The 12740-nt window shown below is 45.3% G+C and overlaps 1 protein-coding gene across 1 annotated transcript; it reads right to left on the minus strand.

The window, feature by feature from the left end:
• Positions 1–557: 557 nt before the first annotated feature.
• DHX8 (DEAH (Asp-Glu-Ala-His) box polypeptide 8) lies at positions 558–12668 on the minus strand. Its single transcript, XM_010014807.1, has 22 exons — positions 12588–12668; positions 11977–12049; positions 11627–11712; positions 10945–11054; positions 10529–10840; positions 10140–10284; positions 9383–9586; positions 8708–8795; positions 8282–8379; positions 7602–7749; positions 7056–7237; positions 6474–6668; positions 6087–6272; positions 5390–5600; positions 4873–5054; positions 3982–4122; positions 3538–3693; positions 3242–3379; positions 2683–2811; positions 1598–1794; positions 1272–1451; positions 558–762 (listed from the first exon to the last, which is right to left on the minus strand). Exons 2-22 carry the CDS (start codon positions 12008–12010, stop codon positions 558–560), a joined length of 3327 nt encoding a protein of 1108 aa, XP_010013109.1. The 5' UTR covers positions 12011–12049; positions 12588–12668.
• Positions 12669–12740: the final 72 nt, after the last annotated feature.

Genomic DNA, 12740 nt, shown 5'->3' on the forward strand with positions numbered 1-12740 from the left:
CCCAAAGCCACAGATACTAAATATCTCAGCACAGATGGCTTGCATAACAGACAGTTACAATGAACAGGAAAATGCATAAAGTAGGAAAAACGGAGAACAAGCAGCTCCCCCAAACCAGCCACTGTACAAGAGTGTGAGTAGAAATAAATCCTTTTTTCACAGGGTAAAGAAACAAACTATTCCAGCCCACATTTTTCTGCTCATTCAGAACAGAGGCTGGAGAACAACTATTTCCTATCCATTACCCTTCTGTTGCCGTTCAGCTCTGCACCCAGACTGCAGAGTCTTGGGGTTTCTCTCTTAAAAGGAGAATGACCAAGGAACAACGGTTCAAGCACCATGTCAGAACACAGCAGACCCAGGACATCGGCCGTGCAGCTGTGGAAGCTGAGGGGCAGCTGACACGAGCACACATCGCCCCCTTGTGCTTCTGCTCTGAAAAGACTTATTTCCTGTTCCTGTTGGAATCGAGCTTCAACTGAAGGTCCTTTCATTCAGGACTCTTTGCAACAGTGCAGGAGCCTCGGTCCACACATACACACCTGGGGGAAGCAGGCTCAGCGCCGCCTGAATGCACGGGATATCCTCCAGGCATTGGGCTCCTCGTAGCGGTTGTAGAGGGGCTCCAGCCGCTTGCTCAGCTTGGTTGGATCAGAAACCTTGAAGAAAGCTGGAGCAAACTCCACCAGCCAGCGAGGATCAATGGTTGTCACTTCACGCATATATTCCTTGGTGGTCAGCACCAGTTCATGATACACCACCCTGGGAAAAGGGACAGCGCCTCTGAAATCAGTTTCTCCAAACAAGAGAGAGAATGCAAAGGCTGGAGAATGTGAGCTTGCCCCTTTATCTCCCTTTCACCCTCCTTCAGCATAAGGCTCCTTATGCTCCAAGAGAGGCTGCAGAAGAGCTCTTCTTTTTCCTCTCCTACTTCACAACTGCTCTTCAGTACAGAACTACTTCCTTCCACTCAAAACAATTTCCCCTTCCACCCCCTCCCTAACACCCAGCATTTTAAACTCACTTCCACAATAAGAAACACAGAACTGCAGGCTCTGGGCCTGTCCTTGGCTCAGAAAGTCCATCTCACCTCTGCACAGGCACTAATTTTAACTGCAGAAAGAGCTAAAAGCAGCTTTTCTCCCTCTGCTCATTGCTAAGAAAGCAGCAGCCTACACTTTGAATGTACCCCACAAGCAGTGCACACCACGAGCTTCTAACTTACAAAGTCTGAGCTGAAATAGAAAATGACAGGATGCTGCTTTCCTTACCATTCTGGCTGCCTGTTGAAGAGAGCACTGGACGGGTGGATGTAGACAACTTGTTGATCAATGAGTGTCCGATAACCTTCCTGGGGATCCTTCTTTGCTGCATTTCGGAAGAAGCCGCTACAGATGGCTTTCTGGACCCGAACTGTTGCCTTCCCACAGGATACCACATCCAGCTTGTGCCTGCCAGACAAGAGTTAGCAAGAAAATTAGAGTCCTTCAGGCCTGGGTGCAGTTCCCAATGTCAGATCAGCAAATTCTGGGTACCTACTACAGCGTAGGACCAGCAAGAAAGCAAAGTCACCACTTGTCCTTCTTGCCATGCTCACCTGTCCATAATGCCCAGCATCTGCTTGCGGATGTCCTGTGCTCTGCGCAAGGATCGGGCCTGGATGAAGTTTTCATAGCACCAGGGATTTGAAAACTTATTATTCTTCCAGGAGTTGTAGACAGCCAGCAGGGTGAGGTGGTCACCTTCTGTCTGATGGAACTTGGCTTTCTTTTGATCAGCAAGTGCTTGTTTATCCTAACACACAAAATAGCCATCAATCAGCATAGAGACAATCCTTGTGCAACATGGACATGGGCTCCTTGTCACTCATACCATGACATTTTAAGTCTACCAAGAAACAGATGATGTAAGACTGAGAAGACAACACAGAATTTGGAGTGGTGAGTGACTAAGGACCAAGTGATGAGAATCTAAGGGTCACTGGCTCTCACTAAGCCAGACCTGTGCCTGTATGAAAGGAAAGCCCAGAACTGCTCTTGCCAAAAGGGAGACCCCTCCTAAAGTCTCTCCCATGCGTGACAAGGGAGTGACCAGAGGGTGACCAGAGAAGATGAAGAACCTAAATGGCTCATGCATACAGCAGGAAGCATATGCATGCACTGAACCAGTTAGTTTTCCACCACTCTAAAGGCAACCTCAATTACTCATCCACAAAGGAGCTGAAGCAGCAGCTCTGACCCTGCTGACATACCCACCTCTCCCCACATCTCCAATGTGCAGAAACAACATTAATCAAACACTGCAGCTACCCACATCACAATGGAAGTTAGACTGAACTGCAGCAGTTCATCATCATGAAAAATAATGGATTCAAGAAGAATCCATTCTAATCTGCTGTTGAGGAATCCTACCACAGCATAGGCTGCTGCTTGCTGGCTTAAAAGAAATCAGCATAGGGTAGGATAGCCATGATGAAATACATTCTGTGTACCTGAAAATTACCAGGGCACTCTGAACTCCAGAGCTGGGACTGAGTTGGTTTAAGGTTGTATGTGATTACTGGGCAACACAAAAGAGAATGTGAGACTTCCTAACAAAGCTACAGGTTTATTGTGTCAAATATGCTCACTCTGAGGCAGGCCCAGAAAACCCACCCGAACAATAACACTGCTGGTTCCTTACCTTTGGCCTGTAGAACACGTTCTGTACAGACAGCATGGAGACTATTGTCAGCATCTCTTCACTGCATCCCAGATGTACAGACATGATCAACATCTTACACAGCATCGGCTCCAAGGGGAATTCTGCCATCTGCAAGAAACCTGTTTCAAGATACCCTGCAACATCTTGGCAAAACCTTCAGTTCTCTCAGTGCAAAAGAGAGCAGTCGCCCTTTCTTCCTTGCTTCCTTCCCAAAGCAGTGTGCTTTACTCAGAATAACTTTACTCAGCATGAAGCAAATTATCTGTCTGTATTCAACTATCCCAAGAATCTCCCAATACTTACAGGAAATTTTTAGACATTAATAAAAGTAATCCTATGAATAAGGAGAAATAATAGCTGTTCCTTAAAAGCAGAAGGTACGTTAACTAGGGTGAGTGAAAAGCTACCAGTAAAACACAAGAGAATAATAGGAAAAGGAAACCAACAGCACTAGGCAACTCCTTAGGCCATTACTCTCATGTCACCCCCTAAATATTTGCAACCCAGACAGTGCTAAGTAGTATTCTCTTTCACCTACCCTGCGCCCAAGCCGAGTGAGCAGTCCCTCATCATCCAGAGCTCCCAGGGTGTACAGCTGCTCCATGGCAGTTATGAGAGTTTCCATTGGGGGAGCATCCATAAAGTCAAAGGAGAGCAAATCATTGATTCCCATAGCCTGGGCAGAGGGAGTGGAGAAAAGCCAAATTAAAACACTGAGAAGGGAGACACCAAACTCCAGCCACAGGCATGCCACCATCGAACAGTGAGGCAGACGCTTGTTTCCTGAAATGCTTATGATCACATTGGCCTGCTACAAGCTGGTGAAATACCCACCTTGAGGGAAAGCACTGTACTGGCCAAATTAGTTCTCTGGATTTCAGGCACGTTGGTGGTTAGCATTTCATCTCGATAAGCACGCTCTGTATATAGCCTATAGCATTTTCCTGGCCCTGTTCTCCCAGCCCTTCCTGCTCGCTGCTTTGCTTGAGCCTAAAGGGAACAAGGCATCTCAGTGAGCAAACAGACACAGGTGAACACAAGTCAAATCAAGCGATCAACTATTCACAATTTTACTTGTACTGACAGGAAGAGATTTCCAATACAAGCCAGGAAAGTATGTATTCCTTAGGCACAGCCTGAAGGAATCCCCGGGAGTTATCAAATATGTGGTTTTGCCATTCCTCACTTTGCTTCCACGTCCCTGGATGCCATTTCATCACGATACACACTACCAGCAGGGTTAATAAAGGATGAAGAAATCAAACACAGAATGCCTGCCTGTGAGATTGGTGTAACAACCAGCTGGTCAATTCCAGTCTTGGAGTTATAAACCTTCTGCTTCACAAAGCCAGGATCAACAACATAATATATTCCATCGATAGTCAAAGACGTCTCGGCGATATTAGTGGCGATGACAACCTGCAAACAACAGTGTGACTCAGCAGCAGTTGTGTGTCTGGTTGCCAAGCCAACCTTGCTGCTCGGCTTAACCCATTTACATGATATGAACAGTTTGCTGTCAGTGCAGCTATGATCATTTATCATCTAAAGGAGAAATGTGTTCACAGAAGAGAAGAAAGCAGCGTTACGTGTAATCAAAGAAGGCCAGGTTTTAAGTATATCTACATTTGGTTTTGATCTGTGTAATATGGGGAAAAGCATGATACAATCCATAATTAAAACCAAGTGGGAAATCATTGTAAGCTTGTAAGCACACTGCACTGACTTCAGGGAGAATTCCTGCCTATCACTCAAAACAGCCCATCTTGAGAGAAGAATCTACCAGAGCACGTATCTCTAGTTATTCACTGTTTGCTAGGAAACTTGCATCCATCCAACAGGAACCGCATTTAGATTTCACTGAAGTTAATATCCTCTAAACGCAGCACTAAAAAGCAGACTGAGAACATATCACAGAGGTTTGCTGCACCAGATGTTTCTATCTACATTTTCAAAGGCTTCAAGAACATGTATAGGCACATACATATGCCTATAAACATGCAAAAACATGCTTTAAGCTACATATAAGCCACTTTTTCTCCAGAATTACATGATTTTGTCTAAAGCTGTAACTAACAGAATTAGAAGTACAAAAAAGATTAGCACTGAAATACATCCCACTATTAAAACATATCAGCAGAAGCTGAAGCCACACTGAGCTGAACTTACCTTTCTGCTTCCTGGTGGGGCAGGGTCAAAGATCCTGGTTTGCATTTCACTGGGTAAAGCTGAATAGACTGGTAGGATAATCAGCTCTGGAACATCAGGTCCTAGAGATTTCATCCTCTCATAGAGGATTTCACAGGCAGTGTCAATCTCTTCCTGACCAGTCAGAAACACCAAGATGTCACCTACACAGGAAGTAAATTACACCATCCACAGAATCAATACTGTTCAGTACAACTCCTGCATGACCACATTTCCATCCCTCACCCTTTCCATTCAAAGCAGTGGATCCCCAACTTTTGCCAGCCCTTGGGCAACATCTCTTAGCCACAAGCAACATTCTTCAGTCTTTCCCCCAACTTTCTCAGTGTTTCAGTTACTGTATTTTCAAACAATAGAGGATAGTGCTGACAGCATTTTTCTCATGTTACTAATACATGAGCCATGACTTAAGAAAGACCTTGCTCATAGGTACTATTGTCTTTGAATCACCCATAACTCTAGACCATTCTCCACTCACCTGGTGGCTCTGTCAAGTGGATCTGCATTACTGTAATCAAACTGGCATCCAAATAATCTGTCTCTGGCTCTTTTGTGTACAGGATTTCTACTGGGTACGTTCTGCCCGGAATGGTGAAGATCGGCGCTTCGTAGAAATACTGAGAGAACTTCACAGCATCCAACGTTGCCGATGTCACGATCAGCTTCATATCCTGCCGCTTCTGCACGGTCTGGAGCAGCACAGAACGTTCTCAAGTCATTTGTTGCCTTTGGGACTATTAACACATGGCACTTAAGCCAGAGGAATGTGACCAGTGAAAGCAGGTTTAGGGTCTGAGTAGAGGACAGGTCATTCCAGTACCCAGAATTTCAGAACAAATCGCCCACTAAGGTGGCATTTCAAACCCTTCTTAGCAGCACCTCCTGCAGAGAGCCTCCGTCACACAAGGAAAAGCACAGCAAGAACACTCCTCTGCTCATCCATCATTATGAGCGCCCTGGACTGCCAATCCTCATTGTTTCTGCTCAATTTTGCTTGCTGTGTCTTCACAAGAGGCTCATCTTATGGAATTATGGGCTACAAACCCTTTTGAGCATTTGCTTTGCTTCAGAAGAGCACAGGAATGAACCTGACTTCTGCGACTTAACCTTTTCCTGGGAGCTCATACATAGCATAAAAAGGACACCAAAGCAATAAATATCAAATGCTGCATTACCTTCTTCAGGAGTCCAAAGAGCACATCTGTGTGTATGGTCCTCTCATGGGCTTCATCCAGCATGATAATGGCATACTGGGTCAGATCAGGATCTATCAAGCACTCCCTCAGTAACATGCCGTCTGTCATGTATTTGATAACAGTTTCAGGGCTAGTGCAGTCTTCAAATCGAATGGTGTAGCCAACCTAGAAAGAAGAGTTGCACAGAAAGTGACGCTCCAGAATTAAGTTCTTAGCACCGTTAATGCCCAGTTTGATTATTCTTAAGAGCTCACTGTACAACCTACAAGGGCAGACACACATGGCCACACACACAAACTAGCTCTAGCACTGATTTTTCCTGCTTTTCCTCATGCTTATTTTGATATGATCATCACGGAAATTCACCTCTTGTCCCAAGCAGCAACCAAATTCCTCTGACACCCTCTTTGCAACAGACATTGCAGCCACTCTGCGAGGCTGAGTACATCCAATCTTCCCTCTTGACGTATACCCTGCCTCCGCCAGGTACTGGGTGATCTGGGTTGTTTTCCCAGATCCTGTCTCTCCAATAACAATCAGAATCTGGTTGTCGTGCACAGCCTAGAAAAGGTCATGAGAAACACACTTGTCAATATTCAGGAACAAAAACCAAACCAACTCAACACAGTGTATGTGAGACTAGACTGAGACCTGCTGCTGACCCAGACAAAAGCCACACATGTTCTTACTGATCAGGTCAGCAAACTGCTTAACCACTCAGCTCACTCATCCCTTGCCAACATGATGCTAGTTTCAGTTTTGACTTAAGCCAATAAATATATGGGTGTTTATTAAAATATGCAGATATATAATCCTTTAAAACAATTATTCCAAACTGCAGCTCTGCGCTTAAAATGACCAACTGGCTTTTCACATGACAACAAGCCAAACCAAGATGATCTGATATTACTGCTTGCTCAAACAAGAATTCTGTTTCAAGAGCCTTACTTGTATCAGCTGCTCCTTCAGTCTGAAGATTGGGAGACTCTCCCTCTGCTCAATGATGGAAAGTTGGGTCTTCTTACCATAAGAAGCTTTGTTGCCACCAAACGCATGTTTCTTCCACTCTGGGATATCATTGGGCATCATTCCAATACCTCGCATGTTTGCAGCTATTTGTCTTCCATCCACTAGGAAAGAAATAATTTCACCATTACATCTAGGTTCACACAGCACAGACCCTGATGATCCTGCTCCTATTATCCATCATTCATGCCTTCTGTGCTTGTGGGTTTAAGTACTTAAGTTCCTCCATGTACACCCCCTCTATTACGCTAATATCCACGTAAAGAAAATGCTTTGCCACCCAGCACACCTTTCCTGGAGAGCAGGATACACCTGCACGTTTCCCTTGACATTCCCATTTCCACTTCAGTGGAAAAGCGTTTCTTCTTTGCCTCACTTGAAAATTGAGGCAGACAAACACAGCATCAAGACACTTCTGGGTTGCCCAGCTGTCACAAACAGTTCGCACTTCCACGTGTTCAGACATACCATCAGGGAGAGGATCCACCCAGTGTGTGTTGAGCCCCATGGGGATAGAATCCATCTCTGCCTCTCTCTGGGCTTGTTTAAGTTCCCGTCTTTCTTTAGCTAAAGCACTCTGCATCATTGCAGCCTGGGACAAGGAACCATCTGGATTCTGGAAAGCAAGAAAAAAAGCTAAGATTCCAAGCACTCCCACTCCTTCAATTCTCTCTCTGTCATCACTGGCCTTCAGAAGCTTTAAAAGGTGTTAACTTTTTATCTATTTAACTTCCAGGAGATTTCCAATAGCCAAGTCTCATGAACTTCCGTGACTATGACTAACATGGAGCATCCTTCACTGTCGAGTCAGAAGGACTATGGAAACAGCCAATGAAAACTAAGTATTTCTCGACCATCTTCTACTTTCAAAAGGTAAGAAAAAGCACAGCAGAGAAAGAAGGTTCTAACACACTTATGTGAAACAGTTGCTGCTGCTTCATGCTAATGTGGACTTTGGTTCTATTATTTCACTTCATTGTCAACCAGTTAAGTAAGAACCGAGCTTTATAAGTAAAGGAAGGATCTTCCAAGATCAGTGATCATGCTTTTCAGGGCTCTCAGTGATGTCTAGGTGGAAAATTGGTTGTTAAATTCCCAAATATTTAATTAAATCAAGTACATTGGGTTGAGTCCTGGACATCTCTTACCTTTACTATTTTGATAGGACTCATATCCATGCTCTGTTTAGTATGACCTCGAAGGAACGGTGGCTCTTCCTCAACCAACTCAATCTCCAGGTCCTCATCTGAAACCCAAGTGACAGTTTTATAGAGAAGTTAAACATTTTCTTTCGGGTACATAGAAGTACCTCCTCAAACCGTGCTTCCTGGGTATTCTGGGTTGTGATGTACTTAGAAAGTCTGTGGAAATGCCACAAATAAGAATGCACAGACAGGGTACATCCAAATGGCACTAATGATCAGGCTAGAGCAACCCTAGTTCCAGATGCTTAAGATCACAGCAAACTGAGATCCTTCACATCCACTTGTATCATTCTCTCTTTCTGAATCAAAACATGTTCAGAAACACAAGGAATTTACAACAACAATAATAAGACTACTTGGAAACGGTACCTTCTTCATCATCAACTTTAGGAAGAATTCCAGTCTCCTCATCAAAGTCAGGAAATTCTTCCTTGGAAAGCACATTAGCTGCAATCATCTGGGAACAGAATAAATACAACATGAATTTGTGCCCATGAACAAACACAGCTCATGCCTATGAGGTCTCAGTTCTAATGCAATTAGAAGATTTGTAAAACAGGATCAAGGGAATGTTGTGATTGCAGAGCAAAGGAATGCTCTGTAAGGGCTGGAGCAGCTCTGCTCTGGAGCCAGGCTGAGAGAGTTGCGCTGGTTCAGCCTAGAGAAGAGAAGGCTCCTGAAGGGGAGACCTTAAAGCACCTCCAGTGCCTAAAGGGGCTCCAGGAAACCTGGAGAGGGGCTTTGGGCAAGGGATGAAGGGACAGGACAAGGGGAATGGCTTGAACCTGCCAGAGGGGAGACTGAGATGAGCTCTGAGGCAGAAGCTCTTCCCTGTGAGGGTGCTGAGGCGCTGGCACAGGGTGCCCAGAGAAGCTGTGGCTGCCCCATCCCTGGCAGTGTTCAAGGCCAGGTTGGACACAGGGGCTTGGAGCAACCTGCTCTAGTGGAAGGTGTCCCTGCCCGTGGCAGGGGGTTGGAGCTGGATGAGCTTTGAGGCCTTTTCAACCCGAACCATTCTGAGGTTCTATGAATACAAGAACACACCTGTTTTATTTCCCATTTCTCCGGGTCTGAAATCCGGGTGAGGCGCTTCCGCTCCAGGCTGTCATCCTCCACCTCCGGGGCGTTCACCAGGGACAGGTGACTGGGTCTGTCTGGGTTTCTCATAGATGTTTCTTCATTGGTTTCTCCAACCAGGTTTCTCCTCCGGTTTGGGTTCAAGTCTTCCCCAGTGTCTTGATCAACATCCTACACCAGATTGATGCATCAATCAGCTCTACCTGTACCACACTTCTCCTTATCTTTTAACATTGGTGCTTCCTCTAACACAAGATGAAAAGGTGAGGACATTTCTCAGAGAGACACTGCCAACAACAGCCCATACACAGAAAATGCTGGTTTGCACTTTCTTCTTCCAGCTGGTCCTGTGAGGCAAGTAGAGCCCATGGCCTGGAACACTCTGCTCTGCCTCAGCAATGACCCTGAATTCATCTAAAACAAAATGCTTTGCTCATACTGGAAAAGGAAGACAAACACAGCAACTTGAGGTTTGCCCTGTCTCTTAGCTACCACATCAAGTCAAAAGCTTGTTAGGAACATTACATCACAAGATGCTACAGGAAATGAATATGAAGTAATAGGCCACAAACATGGAAGAGTAGCTCCATGTTTTTTAACTCCTTCAGGGGTTATGCATTAGTTTTCATCAAAAAGAGTAAAAAATGGCAAAAAAGAGGCATAATCTTTAAAAATACTGGCCCCACAAACTGTTATTATAAGCACTATAGAATGTCTTCCATACCTTCATGCTCAGGCTGGTTTTGGATCCAGTAAAGGACAAGACTTTGACTTTCACTCTTTGTCCTTTGCTCACCACATCAGCAACATTGGCAACACGTCCTTCTCTCCGAAGCTCCGAGATGTGGACCAAGCCCTCCCAACGCTTCCTGCAGGTGAAGCAGAGGGGCCTGACATGTCACAAATTATTACTGACAGTCCTGCAGACCATTCACAGCCTGGAGCATTCTGTTGTCAACTGATTGTGTGTGTTCATAAACTGGCTTCTGCAAGAACGTTCTCTTGGCATCGACCCCAGCCTTCCTTACTGCAGCTTTAGAGCCTCCAAGATGCTAACAGGGAAAGGACCCTGGATTGAATAGTACCAGATTTATTACAAATATCAGAAAGTACCTTAGTCCTTCCAGCTGCACAAAACACCCAAACTGCATTATGCTCGTGACTTTGCCGTTGTAGATGTCTCCAATGGAAGGCTCCTCAGGTGGGGGACGGTCAATGTGTTTGTCCCTCCATCTCTCATTGCTCTTCTCAACGTATCTGTCTCGATCTTTATGGTCCCTACTTGGACTCCGACTTCTGCTCCTTGACCGGTATCTGGATTTTCCCCTGTTCCTATCCCGAGTCCTAGAACGAGACCTGGAGCGCGACCTGTGCCTGCGCCTCCTGTCCCTGCTACGACTCCGGCTCCTCTTCTTCTTCTTTGCCCTGAGAAGCAAACACAACGTATTTGCAGTGAAATTCCACAGAACAGAGCGAGCAGGAAACCCAACTGCCAACTGCCACTCCCCAGACACATGCTAGAAACCTGCCTGTGGTCACTGCTCCTCTGCTTGCCCTGTCTGTCCGCACTGGGCATCAGAGCTTCCAGTTCTTTAAGTGCATCAGCTGCCACTTTCACATCATCTTCATCCAGCATAGTCTGTGAGAACAGAGAACTGCTCTGTTAGAAGGCTGGTAATCGGTCTACAGAAGGAATAACCACACACGTCTATTTAGAAGGCATGTAAGAGATAAAAAGATCAGACATAATCCGTGTTCTAGGAGAGAAAAGGTAAAGCCACAATATTGAGGCAATTCCGCTTTCATACAAAAAGCTTCACCTCAATACTTCAAATTATTACAGAAACATAACATGCAAATCCCTCAGAGCATTTGAATGGCCAAAACGTGTATCTAGTTTGTAACCCATCATTAGTTTCAGCACTGTATAGGAGAGGCCAGGCTCCAACTTCCATGTCACAAGAGCCTCATCTTCCAGCTATCCTGCAAAACAGCATCCACGTGGCGACTGCCGGAACAGCCATTCTTGGGAACTATAAGCAATAATATCAACCTTCTGCCTCTTCTGTGCTTCATTTCTCACAGCCCACTTCTCTCCATGCATCAGCAAGAGACATGTTAACGTGAAAAAAACCTGAGACAACTTGAAACAAAGAGAAACAGCCTCACAATGTTTTCTTAGACCAAAGAAATCTGAAATCGTGACCTTACCCTGATATTGGGATTGTCTGGCCTGCAAAGAGCTGGAAACAATTCCTTCAGCTTTTCCTTCTCTGACTTGGGTTTGACAACTGCTTCTGAGACTGAGAAAAGAGAAACCAAAACAGAAGAGCTTGAGCCTTCTGTTTTACAGTGAATCTGTAAAAGACATTAATGCTTTGAACAGTGCACTCGGGGTGGGTTTAGAGCCTGAACAGCTTTGCTTATCTGCTGCTAACAACAGAGAGCCTCCCACTCCACGGTCAGATGCAAAGCCTTGCAAGCCTACGACAGTAACCACACCAGTTGCCCCAAGCACGGCCAAAAACCAGAAGCCCACTGAGAGTTTTGGTTTTCCATACCTTTGCTCGTAGAGGATTTCGGTGGGGGCCGCATGGTCTGGATGAGACGCAGCAAATTACTAATAAGGGAATCCTGAGAAATGGAATGAAATACTTTAGTCTAAAGCACGAGTACAAAACGGGCTTCGTTGTGAGAAAGCACCAGTGAGGGCTTATCAGCACCACTGAAAAAGGGCAATTCTGAAGATTCACTGGCCACATCCTAAAAACATGTAGTAAGTTGAACCTGGAAATTATTCTGGTAATTCCATTTAAGTGACTTTCCTACTTTCAATCCTCTCTTTAATCCAACTGTGCTTACTCCCGAGGAACTCATATATCACACACAAAGACTTACAGCAACATTTACCTTCATGAAAAGTTGCTTTTCCGTATTTTAGATGCTCAAGAAGATGAGCAGAACCCTTTGCAAAGACTACATGAGCTTTTAAACAGGAAAGGGGGGGGGCTGGCTGGGGCAGGAATCCTCAACTGCTGAACAGGAGTTTTCCAATTGAAAACAACAACAAACAGGCACTAATCCTCCCCACACCTCGCTCTTTAAAACAAGAAGCTTCAGGAGATAAACCGGACCAAGATGACCGCGTAAGTAACGTCCAGCTCTCACTCACAGTGAACTCGGCACCATTCTTCAGAAGAACTGCTTTAAACGTGTCAAAGGTGGTGTTTTTCTCCGCGAGACTTATCACAAACTCGGCTGCGAGGAAGGAAACGAGGAGAAATCGTTACGAGGCCGTGCGAGTGCTCCGCGTGGGGCAGCGGCC

The sequence above is a fragment of the Nestor notabilis genome, unplaced genomic scaffold, assembly GCF_000696875.1.
Source record: "Nestor notabilis isolate BGI_N333 unplaced genomic scaffold, ASM69687v1 scaffold16445, whole genome shotgun sequence".
Lineage (NCBI taxonomy): Eukaryota > Metazoa > Chordata > Aves > Psittaciformes > Psittacidae > Nestor > Nestor notabilis.